Raw genomic sequence first — 17,601 nt, 5'->3', positions numbered from 1 at the left:
ACTCCCATTTTGGATTTATTGTAACATATGGAAAGGAGAGGCAAGTAACTCTTTGTCATGTGGTGAGCCATTTGGATGCTTCACTAGGACTAACACATGGAAATGCTTTCCATATCACATTACTGGAAGAATTACTGCATGTACTGTTTATTTGACTTCATACGGTAGGAGTTTTAAACTGCTTTTTAGAAGGTTGTTTTAAATTGGGTTTTAATTGTACAGTCATACCTTGGTTTTCGAACAGCTTAGTTCCCGAATGTTTTGACTCCCGTTCCAATGTGACTGTTCCAGTGTGCGAACTATTTTTGGAAGCCGAACGTCTGACGGGGCTTCCACGGATTCCGATTGGCTGAAGGAGCTTCCTGCAGCCAATCAGAAGCCATGATTTGGTTTTCAAATGTTTTGGAAGTTGAGTGGACTTCCGGAATGGATTCCATTCAGCTTCCAAGGTATGACTGTATTAGTATTGATATGTTCACTGCCCTGGACTCCTCTGGAGGAAGATGTGTGTATAAATCTAATAAATAAAATAAATATTAGCATATTTCTGCTGTAACATAGTTTATTAATTTTAATATAGTTTATTAATTTATTGAAGAACTGTTTTGGATACTTATTTTCCACAATTTTTGAATAAATGGTTTGCCTAGGATTGCTTCCTTGTATGTGAAAATTGTGATTTTGTCTGTGGTTTTCTCTTTCAGGCCATGGATCTTAGAGGATGTAGCAGTTCTAATCAATCTTGAAAGAATCATTACACTGAACATTTTGTCCATCTTTCTGCAGGGAACAATCACAGAAGCTATTACACTCTACAAAGATATCAGAATGAAGAAAACAAAGGGGTTTTTGTGTGACAGTACTAACCAGTATGGAGTACCAGCACCCCATTTTTTAAAAACCAAAAAGAGCAGAGTAAAACAGTTGTATTTGTGTTACAGAAAGCTATGGACAGAATAATCTAATAGTATGAGATCATTTACAAATTGAGATCGTACATCACAAGGAGTGTAAATCTTCTACAAAAGTTTCAGGGGAGTAGAGGGTGAATCATAATGCCTATCCCAGAATCCATTCTTTCCCCTTCAAATTCACTAAAAGTTTCCAAGTTCATTCCAAATTCCAATTTTGGGAGACAACTGCATTTACTTTCAGTCTCAAAGCTGGAGGAGTCACGGCATCCTTAAAGTGTAAAAGCCTGGAATCATCACTGTTAAACAGTGGGTGTACTAAACAGCCTCAATGGTTTCAAAAACAATTTAGATAGAGGTATTGAGGGCGTGATTTTGAATACTAGCCCTAGAGATGTGCATCCTGAGATAAGGATCAGTTTTTCTCCTGTTCTCTACTTCTCCATCTGTCAAATATAATAACACTTAAGTTCCTGAATATTTCACACACAAAATTCCTGTTTTTGAGATTTGGTTATTTTATTTTTGCTATTGTATGAACAAGAGACTCAACTAAAAAATTGTGCTGAGTTTTTATCCTATATCCTGCTTCTATTACAACGTGTGGGGATGACAGAATGTGGATGTTTAACTGAGAATGTTTTGTCAGTGGACAATTGATGTGGCATTAATTTGACTGGGGGGGAATCCACACACATCTTAAAAATGTGTGAAAATACTGTAAAAACCTTTCTGAATTTGCTATAGTTCACAGTCGCCACCTAGTGTCACAATTGTATATTGCACTTTACAACACATTCAAAACGTTTTATTTGGAGCTATATAGCTGAGTCCTTGACTGTTTTGGTGGTTTCCTGCTCCAGTACACCCTCCTCCTGCTTCCTCCTCCTCTTCTAAGGCACCAATGACTGCCTCAGTTAGATGTGGACTTATTTGAGATCAGGGGCAGCTCATGTTTGGACATCCAAATATTGTGGGAATATGGCTGTTATCATCACTGACTGGAGACTCGACTACATTAGTAAAGAAAAAGTGCTTTATATGAGTTATAACCCTGTGACACCAGATGGCGCTGTGGAGTCCCATCTTTCGCCAACAGGATTTCCCTTTATGAAGTTTACAACGTGTTTAACTGAATCACATTTTTTTATGTGTCTAGATCCGGTCTGGGACTGTTGGGAGTTGGAGTCAAACAACAAGATCTAGAGCGTCTAGAAAATAATCTCCTAGGAAGGTTTAATAGATGGATTTTGCTTTACATGCAGAGCTTTTGTTATAGGACTGGAAAGGAATGTTTCCCTGCACTGGATTAACTATCAACTATTTATTGTTTTCAGTCTGTCTGTGCGGCTTGCCTCCATTTGGATTATTTTATCAAACCATCAGTTGAACAGCACACTTCTAGGATGGGGACCCCTTGTTTCTACCTGTGGGATGTAGCAGATTTGTGATCTGTGGGATGTAGAGTTTGTGATCTGTGGGATGTAGTGGAAGAGTTTGTACTCTGTGTGTTAAGCAGGATCTGCCTTCTGAGAAAGAAAGCCTGCACTATATGATCTTTCTTTGTCTGGGGTTGAATTCTTTTCCATATTTAAAGAAATATGACTACAATCATTTAGCACAACAGGATTCAGTTGCCAGTCTTGGCCTACTAGCCCGCCTGCATGCTCACTATAACCTCCTTTGTGGATGCGTGATTGACAGATGCGAATACAAAAACTGCTTAGCTGGCCCAGAGTGCCAAGAAACATTTTGTGAACAAGTGAAATGCGAGGCAGAAAAGCACACAAAAAACCCTGCAGATGACTGCAGAGTTTTGTTATTTCACTGTATCTGTGGTATGTTTGAAAGCACTCTTATCCATTCTGTCAGCTACAATGAGGCAGGCATCCAGAAATTTCTATTTTCAACTCTGTTGTCTCTCGTCGGGCTTTATCAATACAACATTCTTTATCCTTGACCTAATGACCCGTTGCTATTACGTTCCGTGAATGTGGACACTTTTGGGTCTAGAAGAGAGAACAGGTTGCTGATGAAATGGCACATGGAAGAAATCTTGGTGCTAAATTTAGATAAAGCTTGACTTAAAAAAAAAAAAGGGGGGGGGAGACATTTTCAAGGATGTGTTTCCTTTCCCAAGCCAGTCTGGTGTACATTTTAAGACTTAAAATGTGCATCAGGTATTGGTGGCGGTGTTGGAGGGTGGGGGAAGTATATCAGATAAACTCCAGATTGCCTGCCAATATGTGTTTGTTTAAGCCAGATCTTTCAGATAGATCAAAAGAGGCCTAAATTAGTTGTGTGATAACTAGTCTAGTCTAGTTGCCTAATCTAATTTTGTGCTTCTGGAAAAGCAAGATACAAGCCCATTCAGAAAAATTGTCAATATCTGCAAGGCAATCAATTGTATTAGAATTGAGCGCTATAAACAGTTGAGTGTTAACCCAGATGTAGGGTTTACCATTCCTTTAATGGCAGTAAGAGATTATATTAGTATATTCAATTACATTTATGAGAAAAGGCATTACAAACAGCAGCACAGCCTTTTCAACAAACTCAAAGATTAATAGACACACACACACACACACACACACACACACACACACAGTACAGAGAGAAGGTCTTTAATGAATTGACTCCAATATTTTTGAAGCCTGTTGTAGATTCATTTGTTTTTGAACAGAATTAATGCTGTATTAAAATAAATTCCTAACGTTTTTATTTCCCAAATGGGAAAGGGTTATGGGTGCGTCACAAGATGGACAAAGATGGTATGCACTGATGAGTAGTTAGTGGTCTCAAGGACTTTAATCAAAAGTGAATTAATTTTCATTTGTGAAGGGATTATTTTTCTATATATGCTTTCACTTGATCGGGGATGATCTAACACTATTTATAGGTCTGTATATCAGCCTGCTCTCAGAATGGGAGTTTGTTTACTTGTGAACAATTTCAGGACTTTCTATAAACAGTATGTGTGGGGTCTCTGGAGACAGTTGGAGTATACAAAAATACAACACTAAGAAGACTATCTGTAATGTGAATGCCATCATCATGCAGCCCACTGAGGTCACATCATAAATAGATAGATAGATAGATAGATTCTTTATTGTCATTACACAAGTGCAACATTGCACAAGTGCAACGAAATTGGATGCCATCCCTTAAAAACAACAAAAGCAAAACAACAACAACAACCAAACAAACCACATTCCAGCCACACCCATAACATAAAGCATAACATAAGGGGATTCATAGAATCATAGAATCATAGAGTTGGAAGAGACCACAAGAGCCATCGAGTCCAACCCCCTGCCAAGCAGGAAACACCATCAGAGTACTCCTGACATATGGTCGTCAAGCCTCTGCTTAAAGACCTCCAAAGAAGGAGACTCCACCACACTCCTTGGCAGCAAATTCCACTGTCGAACAGCTCTCACTGTCAGGAAGTTCCTCCTAATGTTTAGGTGGAATCTTTTTTCTTGTAGTTTGGAACCATTGCTCCGTGTCCGCTTCTCTGGAGCAGCAGAAAACAACCTTTCTCCCTCCTCTATGTGACATCCTTTTATATATTTGAACATGGCTATCATATTACCCCTTAACCTCCTCTTCTCCAGGCTAAACATGCCCAGCTCCCTTAGCCGTTCCTCATAAGGCATCGTTTCCAGGCCTTTGACCATTTTGGTTGCCCTCCTCTGGACACGTTCCAGTTTGTCAGTGTCCTTCTTGAACTGTGGTGCCCAGAACTGGACACAGTACTCCAGGTGAGGTCTGACCAGAGCAGAATACAGTGGCACTATTACTTCCCTTGATCTAGATGCTATACTCCTATTGATGCAGCCCAGAATTGCATTGGCTTTTTTAGCTGCCGCGTCACACTGTTGGCTCATGTCAAGTTTGTGGTCAACCAAGACTCCTAGATCCTTTTCACATGTACTGCTCTCAAGCCAGGTGTCACCCATCTTGTATTTGTGCCTCTCATTTTTTTTTGCCCAAGTGCAATACTTTACATTTCTCCCTGTTAAAATTCATCTTGTTTGTTTTGGCCCAGTTCTCTAATCTGTCAAGGTCGTTTTGAAGTGTGATCCTGTCGTCTGGGGTGTTAGCCACCCCTCCCAGTTTGGTGTCATCTGCAAATTTGATCAGGATGCCCTTGAGTCCATCATCCAAGTCGTTGATAAAGATGTTGAATAAGACCGGGCCCAAGACAGAACCCTGTGGCACCCCACTAGTCACTCTTCTCCAGGATAAAGAGGAACCATTGATGAGCACCCTTTGCGTTCGGTCAGTCAGCCAGTTACAAATCCACTGAGTGGTAGCATAGCCAAGTCCGCATTTTACCAGCTTCTTTACAAGAATATCATGGGGCACCTTGTCAAATGCCTTGCTGAAATCAAGGTAGGCTACATCCACTGCGTTCCCTTCATCTACCAGGCTTGTAATTCTGTCAAAAAATGAGATCAGGTTAGTCTGACATGACTTATTTTTCAGAAATCCATGCTGACTATTGGTGATCACAGTATTCCTTTCTAGGTGCTCACAGACTGTTTGCTTAATGATCTGCTCCAGAATCTTCCCTGGTATTGATGTCAGACTGACTGGGCGGTAATTATTTGGGTCCTCTCTTTTCCCCTTTTTGAAAATAGGGGCAACATTTGCCCTCCTCCAGTCTGCCGGGACTTCGCCTGTTCTCCAGGAATTCTCAAAGATGACTGCCAGTGGTTTGAAAGCAGATTCATGGTGGCTCCCATGAACACTAAGTTAGTTGACCTTGAAGAAGAAGAGTTTGGATTTGATATCCCGCTTTATCACTACCCTAAGGAGTCTCAAAGCAGCTAACATTCTCCTTCTCTTCCTCCCCCACAACAAACACTCTGTGAGGTGAGTGGGGCTGAGAGACTTCAAAGAAGTGTGACTGGCCCAAGGTCACCCAGCAGCTGCATGTGGAGGAGCGGAGACGCGAACCCGGTTTAGCAGATTACAAGACTGCAGCTCTTAACCACTACACCACACTGGCTCACACCACACTTGACAACCTATTATCCAGGCTTTGGGGAACATTCTAACTCAGGAAAGGTCTTAATTCCTTGAGGTGTGAGAAGCTTTTGCTCACATGCAGATTAATGTCCTTGCACAAAATTGAATCAGAGCTTTCGCAGGGAAATAAATAGCCTGGCGAAGACACCCTGGTCCCCACTTTCAGGTTAGCATCAGCGAAAGAAAGCGACTTGGAAACACAGTGGGGGGAAATTACTTTGCAGCATTTGAAGCTGCTAATGTGAACTTAGGTAAAGGGACCTCTGACCATTAGGTCCAGTCGTGACCGACTCTGGGCTGCAGCGCTCATCTTGCTTTATTGGCCGAGGGAGCCGGCGTACAGCTTCCGGGTCATGTGGCCAGCATGACTAAGCCGCTTCTGGCGAACCAGAACAGTGCACAGAAACGCCATTTACCTTCCTGTCGGAGCAGTACCTATTTATCTACTTGCACTGGCGTGCTTTCAAACTGCTAGGTGGGCAGGAGCTGGGACCGAACAACGGGAGCTCACCCTGTCACAGGGATTCGAAAACGCCAACTTTCTGATCAGCAAGCCCTAGGCTCTGTGGTTTAACCCACAGCGCCACCCGTGTCCCTAATGTGAACTTAGTCTAAGTATTAATCACCACATTAAACTGAGTGGCAAATCTACCTGGACAAGTTCATAGAGCCTGTGATATAATAGTTCTTTCACTGAGCCTTTCCCTGTTTTGAATTTCCTTTGTTCATCCTTAATACATTTGAGACAAGAGTTTAAATCCATTGTCTGGGCATTGTCTTCCCTCCTGAGTTTGGAGTTTAAAAACTCAGCACCAGAGTCAAAACAGGAAAATCAGCCATATGGTTTTACTTATATGTGTATCTTGCATACTTGACCCATAAGATGCGTTAAAGCACATTTTTTCTATTTTGACTTTTCTTGCTAATCACTCTGCTCTTGGGGTTTTAAATACACTTGCTGCCTAGAGTCATTCCTTAGAACCAACTAATAAACATGTATTTGCATCCATAAGAGAGCTTGCAGGTAAATGTATCTCACTTTCATGCATTCTATTCCAACCAGCACTGAGAACATTTAATCTTGTGCCTGGGATAGGCTTAACATCTCATACCCTATCACAGCTATAAATGGAAATTTCACACTATTAGAAAGAAGAGGCTCTTAGATTTCCACTGTGACACCAGGGTTCATTCTATTACTGGAAGCACTTAATATTTAGAAAAATGTATATATTTATGATCTTTTCTGCTTTATTATTTAAGTGCTAATCATGCATATTTGCATTCATAGACTGTGTTTATAGCCTTAAGGAGAACAAATATAATTTTCTACAATTATTTTAGCACAATAATAAGCAACATTCCCAAGTTATGGGGAATACAGAATTATGATGCAGTAAAAGCCTTGTCCCCCCCCTTTTTTTTAAATGAAATGTGCCTACCTGAGTATCATGTAAATGCTTGCCAGTCATTCTTTCTTCCTTTTAATTCTTCTCTTATTAGAAGAGTAAATATTGATACAACACCTTGGGCTTACTGTTCCTGGGTAAAAGAGGATTCATCAAGAAAGGGGATTTCAGCATCGTAGACAGTAGTTAAAGCAAAAGATTTGGAAATACGATGTGGGTTTGCATGCCAAAAGGCTTCTGTTATAAAGGCTGCAATCCTGATTGCAGTTATGTTGCTTAAATCCCAATGAAATAAGGGAATTAAAAATTAATTGAGCAGAACTGCAGTTCATATGCATAAACCTAAGAGTATTGCGCACTATCCTACATTGTTTTGCATGTTCCTGTAGCAGTTATAATTTTTGAAACTGTGGATGAGGAAATATCTGTGTTTTTAACTAGAAATACAAGGCACATTTCATTTGCAAAACTACTGAAATTTTGATATGAATACCAGGAGATTTTTATGCCCTTCTTTCAAATTCCCCAACAACTATTTATACCAAAATCTCAGTAGTTTTCTATGTGAAATGTGCATAGTATGTCTAGTTTAAAAATTAGGTTGAGGAACTAAAAAATAAGAAACATTTTTTTCCATGCAGATTTTTTTATTATTATTTAATTTAGGCATTAAACCAGGTTGGAAAACCCTTGGCCCTCCAGCTATTGTTGGGTTCTGACTCCCATCAGCCAGCATGCCCAATGGTCAGGGATGATGGGGCTTGTAGTCCAGTAACATCAGGGGAGGAGGGCACCAGTTCCCCAGTTCTGCTTTAGTTCTTTTCTTAAACTAGGCAAAGAGAACCCATGGGTCTCCAGATGTTGTTGTGCTACTACACCTTTCATCATTCCTGACCATTGGTCATGCAGGTTGGTGCTGATGAGAATTGAATCCGACAACATGTGGAGGGCCAAATGTTCCCCATCGCTTCCTTACAGTGCAGCACAACCCTATGTATGGCCAGTTTTGTCCTGTTTCCTGGGAATGCTCTCAAGCTGGTATTGCCCCAGACCAATGCATACATGCAGTTTGGCTCTGCCGGGAGGTTGGGATGGCGGTGGACAAAATGAAGCAGGGCTCAGTGCTAATGTGAGGGGATAATTTGCCTCATTACGAATGTGCTGGAACGTGCAAATGTGCAGTTCCAGTTATTTGGTTTGCTGTTAACAGTGCAGTCCCATGCATAATTACACAGATGTAAGTCTCGCTGTGTTCAGTAGGGAGCACTCCCAGGTAATTCTGTATAGTATTGCAGCTATAATCATGGGATTCCCGCCACCCCCTTTACAGGAAGATTGTTTATATTTTAGTGCTTCATCCAGTTAAACTGTTTTATTAGGACAAGGGAAATATTATTGTTATTCTGCACCATCATCACTTTCAAAATACTGGTGTTCTGCTTTATATTCTATTCCCTTCTTTATCCACACATCTCACTATTTTGATTTTTTCAGATAGATTAGCTACTGTATGGGGATCTTTTCCTTGTACAGTACCATCTGCTGTTTTTCATCTTGTGAAACAGAACCCTAAACATTCCTGCAGTGCCAATTTCTCTTAAGCTGCCATACAAATTACAATGGGGAGATATCACAGCCAAATCATATCATAACTAACTTCTATTGCCTAATCCTTATTAGCTGATAAACAGATATCTCCCCGGCCCAGTGATTAATGTGACAGCATCAAATGTACAAATGATGCAATCCTAAACTCCCTTACCTGGGAGCAAGCCCCTTCTGAACTCAGTGGCATTTGCTTCTGAGTAGACACGGATTGGATTACTCTGTAAAAAAAACAACCCCTTAACATATAACTGTCAACAATGGCATACAAGAGCCAACATTCAGACATTTGAGATGGATATTTTAAGTACAATTATCATCCTTAAAATTAGAACCCATTTGTATGTATAAATAGTGTACGCTCATGTGCGTTTTAAAAATGTTCTTGCTGTGACCCCACTTTTCAGCCAGGCTCTTGATCTTACATGAAAATACTGAAAAGCCATATTTACATAATAAAACCAGCGTTAAAAATAAGCAGCAGGACATACATTAGCATACAGATAAATGAAACTAGTAGATTTAAAAGGTCTGGACAGTGAAGAGAGAGAGAGAGAGAGAGAGAGAGAGAGAGAGAGAGAGAATTGGTTCCATTGTAGAATTGCTCTTACTCTCAATAAGTTTCTCTTCAGCCAAAATCTTCTATCCCAACATAAGCCCATTAAGTTGGCTAAGTCTCTTTCAGGCAGCAGAACTCAAGTCTTTGCCTTCTTCCAGGTGGCATTGCTCTTCATGCTTCCCCTTACGCTTCTCTTTTTCATGCTAAACATATCCACTTCTTTCAGTTGTGCCCCTTAGGGCTTGTTTGCCATAGGACTCACCACCTTCAATGTCATTTCTTGCACTGACATAAGTGCTACCAGAAAACTCTGTCAAAACAAGAGTTTTCTCAATCCATTTCTCAGTCCATCAGCCTTCAGGTCTCTCTGTGTGTTTCCCCTTTGCTATATATTAAATGTACTAGCTCACTGTATATTTATTTCAGGATACAGAGCCATAAAAACCCAAATACATCCCTATATATATGTTTTGTAAGAAGAGATGTAAAGGAGATATTAAGGGCACCCAACCAAAGATAAACTATTTTAAGCCCCACTGATTTCAATGAGACAGTGATGAAATATTTGACTTTGAAATCAATCGGATTTACAAAGTGCTGAATTTGGTGGCATTGTGCCCCAAATATATAGCAAAATACCCAGTGGATTTTTGTATTGTATATTGCATTAATCAGGCATTGACAATTCAATCCTATGTATGATGTGAGTATCACTGAGTACAATATTGCTTATTCCCCAGTAAGTGTGTAGAGGGGTTGCAACCTGAGTTGATTAATTACATGACACTTCTTTCTTTCTTTTTGTGCAGATACTATTCCTCAGTCTCATATGCCTTCTCCTTCTCCTTAATTGCATCCAGGGAGCCAGAAACTGCTGAAGAAGTACCGTATATTTAGGACTCCTGAATTTCCCTTCACAAATAGCTCCAAAGTGAGATGCAAATCAAGTTTACATCCTCTACAATCTGGGCAGCCTGCTCACTTTTGAGGTATTCCATTAGCACAACATTCTCAGGCAATATACCCCGTTCTGCATCATTACATCTTGTGCACCGAAACTGCAGAAGCTGCTGACGACATCGGTTTTAAAAGTGCATTTCACAGATACAAATTCCTGCTTCTGAAGTGAAGGTTTTCTTTTTAAAACAGCTGTCATGAAGTTAAACGTTACCCAAAGCTTGTATTCACATTCACAACTGTCCCAGATAGATAAGTTCTGGTCAATTGCCAGATTTTTCCTTTTCCGCTTTTCCTAGCAGTTAGGGACCTAGCCCATACAATAGGTGAGGGGATAGCCCTGCATTTTGGATTTATGAGAAAGGCAGGTAACCTATTGCTTCTTTAGAAAACATTCATGAAATACATTTCCACAAGGACACTAGGTAGAACCACCTCAGACAGGCATCATATGAGATGTGCCCAGGCCAAAATTTTAAGAAAGGAGGCAAGTAATGACTTCAAGCCTTAGAAGGTTTCTCCTCATAAAAAATAGCTATTTGGCTCACCATTTCTATACACCTGGGCAGAGAACTGGGCGGTTCTCATGCAGAAGCCCCATTGACAAGGGGTGTGGATCTGGCCATGCCCCCACTTCTCACATCATAAGCAACTATACATTCCATCAAGTACTTGTTGTGATGTACGTTACCTAATCCCTGCTTCAAGATTTTGAGGTACTAGTCGTTTCCATTCTGGACATTTTTCTCAATTGCTGCAAGATTTATTCACCACCTCTTTCTACAATATCTTTTTAGGTAGCAACTTGCTTGTCTAGGATCAAACACACTGGAAAATTAATTGGACTGAACCACAGCCAGAATGTAGTAACAGATAACGCGGTATAGGTCACGGAACAAAAACACATTGCTTTGTAACCAGATCAAGCTTTCTTCCTAAGGAATCAGTTCAGCTTCTTGTGGTTAGGATTTCTATAGCATCCCCCCCGCCCTTGGTACAAGACACTAAACAGGAGTTTAAAGTGCCACTGAACTTCACAAGACCATCACATCACACTACATCAATATGCTTTATATTATTGTTATTAAAATCTGACAGGTGGGAAAAGCCTGAAACTGCTGTTGGCTCTGTATTAATCTGATTACAGCTGAATAAAGAGAAATATGTCAATCCCTGGGGTTCCTCCTCACCCCCTGCCATCCTAAAAGATACCTCAGCACTGCAAGGATACATACTATTTGGAAAATACATCCATTGCACAGTCAACATAAAGTCAATGTACTTGCTCAGGTGGGGGGAAATATTGCAACCGTACTCCAACTCTTGATGAGTGCAGTAAAAGCTACTGATCAGAACTATTAAAGAACTCAGTTGAGACATGGCCACCAGGTCTATCCCAAGCAAAGTGTACATTTATGGGAGCTCGTTTTTATCTTTGAGATAGCTGTAGAGTGCATTCAGTCCTCCATCTATAATCTGTGGCAGTGGCTTGGACAAAGGGTTGTGCACAATGTGTAGCCCCTTATCCATTGGATTCCAAGCAATTTTTGGCAATCGGCGCAGCAAATAGAGTTCATCTGGAAGCATTTGAATGGAATTGTAATCAACATTTAGCAGTTCAAGAGCAGTGACTGAGCAGATAGACCTTGGCAAGCTGCGAATCTTGTTATAATCAGCAATCAAGATCTGCAGGTTGACTAGAAATTGGATACTGTCTCCAATGTTTTCAAGCTTGTTGCAGCCTACATGTAGAAAATCTAAATTCCGCAATGCAAAAACACTTAGGGGAATGTAAATGAACCGATTGTTGCTGAGGTTCAGCTTTCGCAGGTTTATCAGGTCTGTGATGCTCGAAGGGAGATGGGAGATGCAGTTGTGAGAGAGGCTCAACACTTCCAGCTTCTTGCAGTGTCCGAGTTCGGCCGGTACTTCCGTCAAGCAATTCATGTTGACAAATAAAACCTTCAGGTTCCTGAGCAGCCCAATCTCTTTCGGCAGAGACCTCATGCGATTCCCACACAGGTTCAGCACCACCAACCTGTCAAGTTTTGCCAAAGCAGGAGGAAGGACCACCAGCTGGTTGTGGGAGAGGTTCAGTTTCTGGACCTGTGGCAATCCCCACAAAAAGTCAGGCGTCCTTGTCATCCCTTTCATGATGAGGCTCAAGCTGACATACTGCAGTCCACGCTTCAAGAGTGCTCTTGGGTCTTTCCCAGAGAGGAGAGCGTCTTCCCACAGAGGTAACTTCTGACTCCTCTTCAACAGCATCGTGCTTTTCTTCTCTTGGTTCTTGGAGTTCCTTCCACCCATAAAACCTCCAGCTTTGCTGCTTCTGCTGAGGGAGATTTTGTTTTATGGGCTTCTGCAACTAACACCTGGCAAAAGGTTTCAGCTTTCAGGAGTTTCATAAAAGAAGATCAAGCCAAGAAGAAGTGCAAAGACTTTGAAGAGCACCTTTCCTGCTAAACAGCCTCTGCAGCTGCTGAAAGAAGTTTCACTTTTCCAGGATGGGGCTTAAAGATGTTTTCCTTGGTGCTATCTGCTGTCATGACACACTGGCGACTGACACTTCTGAGCAAACCTGTTCCATTCAAGCTGAATGCCACGAGGCAGCTGTCACTGTCATTTTGTCTGGGGCTTTATTGGAGAGATACGCATCCTCATTGCAAAGAGGTCACTGCAGTGCTGTATATAACTTTACCATGTCAGCTTTCTTGGATATCTGGAGCATGAGGTAGCAGCAGGACAATTAGGAAGAGTAACTATAAAAAACATGGAGAGAGGATGATCCCCTCCCCTCTCCCAGTACTGTTTATTCAGCTGAGGAACAACCTTCATAATAACTTTAATATCTACAGCTGCAATTTTTTAAAAAGAGGGAATTCCACACATAAATTTTATTTTCGGATTCAATTTTATTCAAATTCAAAAATAATCCAGGATGCCATTTTCGGAGGTGAATTCAAGGACATGTGTACTTCTGCTTCCCCATTAAAATGGAAAGAAAGAACTGTATACTGGCATGGTGCCCCAAATTTCATCTTTACTCCCAAGATTTTGTGGGTTCATGATATTGCAAATGGATTTTTTTCTGACTACAATCCTACACCCACTTACCTGGGAATCAGCTTCACTGCACTCAATGGACCTTGTTTATGAATAGACATGTATAAGATTGCACTGGTAACAATTTCTAAAAGTCAGCACAGTTAAAACCCGCAATTACTTCCTTTGGGTATAAAAGTGCTTAACTTTGAAAGGATCGTACAGATCTGAATGAAGACAATCAAGTTGACCGATTTGATTAAAATAAGCAGGAATGCACCTGCTTATTTCAGATAGTGTTTGACCACGGGCAACTACCATGGAGAGATAAATCACATTTTGCTATGCAGCTGGGACTCCTATTCCAAAAAAGAAACACAGCCTAATGCTCTGAGAAAAGAATATGTTATCAACAGATTTTCACTTAACAAAACAAAACCACCCTTTTACAGGCACATAGATATACAAGTGATAACTCTTTCTATATATTCGGAAGACAAAGCCATTCTGAAGAGTTTGCCTGGAGTCACACTACAGTTCAGTACCAGCTTCTGACTTCCAGTTCCCTTTCCATCCCTTTCCTTTGGACCATGATGCCCTGAGGGCAGAGAAAATGAAAGAGAAGTTGAAAATTAATTGAGCAAATACAATCTAATTCTAGCTGGTATTAAGTTTAAAACAACTGCATGATTCTTAAACTGAAAGCACCCTAGACTTGATGTTTGTTCCTCATAAAACAAAAAAACTTGAAAAAGGAGCAAATCAGTATGACCAGAAAGGATGTGGATTCAGCCAATTGCATCTCAAGTTCATTGAAATAATGAATGAAAAGAACAGGCATGGAAGTAATGTAACCAAAGCTGCTTCATAGGGTTAATCCTGGAGTCATGACTGCTCTACAAATTTCACAGGCAGAAGTTAAAGAAACTCTGGAATATCAATAAGTCATTAAAAAAAAACAAAAAACAGACTGCAGGCAGACTCTATTAAACCATGTCCCACTTAGTCCATTATGGCTTTGTCTTAAATAGAGAATACTGACAGTTCATCCTTTAATATTTAAACTATTGAGTAGCTCTGGCTAAAGATAACACATTGATGAGAGAATCCCAGTGGTCCACTGTAGCAAAATATGACAAGTTCTCAACAAGTCGTATTTTTCAAGGCATTCATCCTCCACCAGTCACTGTAGCTTGCTGGTTTGTCTGCATCCCTGGTTCTGGAAAAAAGAAAAATACTGATAGCGGACTTCCTAAAGGCACCACTTTAGGGTTTGTCTATCATGTCATATAATGTTCCACTCTCCTTGGTTATCTCCCTCTCTCTTTAATTAGTGCCCAGTTCTGTCAGGTAGGAAAAAGTGCACGGCCATATTCTGAAGAGACAAATTATAAAACAAAAGTCTCAGAAGTTGCCAATGGAAGAACTGGGCGATAAGCCATAGAGAGATAGGAGCCTAGTAATTAGAAAAGAAAGCAAAAATAAAAAGAACAAAAATTTGAAAAGGGCAGAAAATCTTTACTTCTCTTGTCCGTACTGTTTTTCATTGAGAATGATCCCAAGATGTAGATTAAAAGGAACAAGAAACTGTAGCAGAATGGAGCCCAGCAAGTGGGAAGAACTTGGTTTCAAATATTGCACCTTCCAGTTTGAACAGATTATCTGAAACCATATTTTAATGAGCAGTTCAGACAGCTTTTTGCATTCATTATGTCTGTTCTCTGCATTTCTTCCACTGTCTTATACAAAATAAGAAACCCCATCCAGCAGCACAATATTATACTTTTTGTACCATGAACTGAAGGAAATTTTGTTCAAGGATGGAGAGTCCACCCACTAAAGGGGCCCTTAATTCAGGAGGGGAGAACAAAGGAAGAAAGATGTGCTGTATCCAGATCACTCTGCTTGGGCTGAGCCAACCTGGGCTGATTTAGTCTGGATCCTGCCAAATTCTCCTGATTCAACTTGGGCAGATTTGGGTCACAGCCCTGATTTGTGTAAACTACAACTGTGGCTGTTCATGGACTGTGATAGCCTGACCTCAGTTGTCCATGCTCTGGACTGTTGCAAAACACTCTATATGGGGCTACCTTTTTAGACAACCCAGAAGCTACAGCTAGTGCAGAATGCAGCTGCTTGGTTAGTGAGTTGGAGCAGCCTAATGATAGGGTTGCCATACATTTGGAATTTCCCGGATATAGCCGGAATACTGCAGTGGAAAATCCAGGTGGAAATCCAGGTTTTGTGACTGTTTTAAAATGTTTTTAGATGTTTCTAATTATTTTTAAAATGATATATCTATATATCTATATAAAATTTAAATTGTATTGTTTTACTACTTTGTTGTTTGTAGCTTCTTTGGGAAGAAGGACAGGACAGAAATTTAATTAATTAAGTGAAACAAAAGTTAAAGCTTCGAAATACTGTTTTAATGCCACAGTCTTTAAGGAGTGTACAATAGGCTTAAAGCAGAAAATCAGTTCAAATTAACCATAACTTCATAAGAACACTTAAAAATGTTGAAATAAAAATGTCTTTGCCATGCACTGGAATTTCAGCAAGGAGGGAAGTTCAATGAGGGGGTCTGCCTGGTCTTAATATTTGGGAGCATTGTTTTGATGGCACAAGCCTATGATCTGCAGATGGCTGATATCCTCTCTCATCCTTTGGATCCAATGCTATGAGGTTTGTCAACAGCAGAAGGATTACATAGAAAGACAGACAAAGCCACCCAGAGTGGCTGAGGCATCGCAGTCAGAGGGGCAGGCTACAAATTATAAAATAATAATAATAAATAATAATAATAATAATAATAATAATAATAATAATAATAATTAAAGCTTACTCACTGAAGAGGAATGCCACAGAAGAAGAGGATGAACCAGGCAACTCTAGTGCAGAAGGTGAAAGGTGACTTTGGAGAGGTTGCGTAAACAGTTTTCTTCCGTGGCAATCAGGGAAGAGAGCAACAGTAAAAGGGCGCTGTGTTTGACACTTACCAGGCAGTGTCAATCAAAAGCTGTGAAAGATCATTTAGAGGTGAAGAGGCTGCACATAGCCTACAGAGTATCACCAATGCACAAATTGTAAGACCGTGGAAGAAATTTCTGTCTGAAAGCAACATCAATACCAGTCTGATCACATTACTAAATGATGAGTGGCAGAAAAAAAGATTATAGAGAGAAGCTGGGGGAGAAGGTGCTCTTCACAACAATCAATGGGAAATCTGTAAAATAAAAAAGACAGCAGCAAGGAGGTGCCTTCTCCCTGGCGTATGCATGAAGAAGGGGAATGCAGGACTATGTCTGCATGCATCCCTTGCTACTGAATAGAGCTCTGCTTTTGCTGAAACGTATGTATTGGTTATGTGCCTAGAATTTTGTGACATAATTGTGGCACAATTGTTCCTGAAATGAGGTGGTACAACTTGCAGCACTCTGACATTGGGAAAATCACCTCAAGGCTTGGTAGAGATGCATGTAGGGCTTTGATTAGGAAGCATGCACACACTGGATAGGATCATGCAAGTGCATTTGCCAGTAAAGGCCCAGCTCTGACAGCCTTCTGGCACTTCCCTCCCTGTGAGAAGTGAGGTTACAGGGAACCAGGCAGAGGGCCTTCTGGGTAGTGGTGCCCACCCTGTGGAATGCCCTCCCATCAGGTGTCAAGGAAACAAACAACTGACTTTTAAAAGACTTTAGAAGGGAAGTTTTTAATGTTTGATGTTTTATCGTGTTTTTAATATTCTGTTGTGAGCCACCCAGAGTGGCTGGGGAAACCCAGCCAGGTGGACAGGGTATAAATAAAAAGTTATTGTTATTGTTAAAAAATAGTCAAATGCCCTGCAAAATTTTGGAAAACATATTATGAGTTGGAGGAAGAGTGGAATCTGTAAGCTGATATAATGGAAAAAACTAGAGACAGATGCATGTTGTCTTTATACTCCCAAACTTCCTGGAGTGAATGTCAGTGATCTAAGGTACCACATGTACTTGAAAGGTAGAGAGTTGCCAACTGCCACCATGCAGGGATTGTTTGATGAAACATGCCCAATGTGCAAACTATCAGGCTGCGATAT

General features: G+C 40.6%; 1 protein-coding gene across 1 annotated transcript; it reads right to left on the bottom strand.

Moving 5' to 3' along the window:
• Window positions 1-5,640: 5,640 nt before the first annotated feature.
• LRRC30 (leucine rich repeat containing 30) lies at window positions 5,641-13,233 on the bottom strand. The gene has a single exon (XM_081873569.1). It carries the CDS (start codon window positions 12,786-12,788, stop codon window positions 11,892-11,894), a length of 897 nt encoding a protein of 298 aa, XP_081729695.1. The 5' UTR covers window positions 12,789-13,233; the 3' UTR covers window positions 5,641-11,891.
• Window positions 13,234-17,601: the final 4,368 nt, after the last annotated feature.

This window comes from Podarcis erhardii, assembly GCF_964252035.2.
Source record: "Podarcis erhardii genome assembly, chromosome: 8".
Classification (NCBI taxonomy): Eukaryota; Metazoa; Chordata; class Lepidosauria; order Squamata; family Lacertidae; genus Podarcis; species Podarcis erhardii.
The sequence above is the reverse complement of the archived record's forward strand: the minus strand, read 5'-3'. Positions and strand labels throughout refer to the sequence as shown.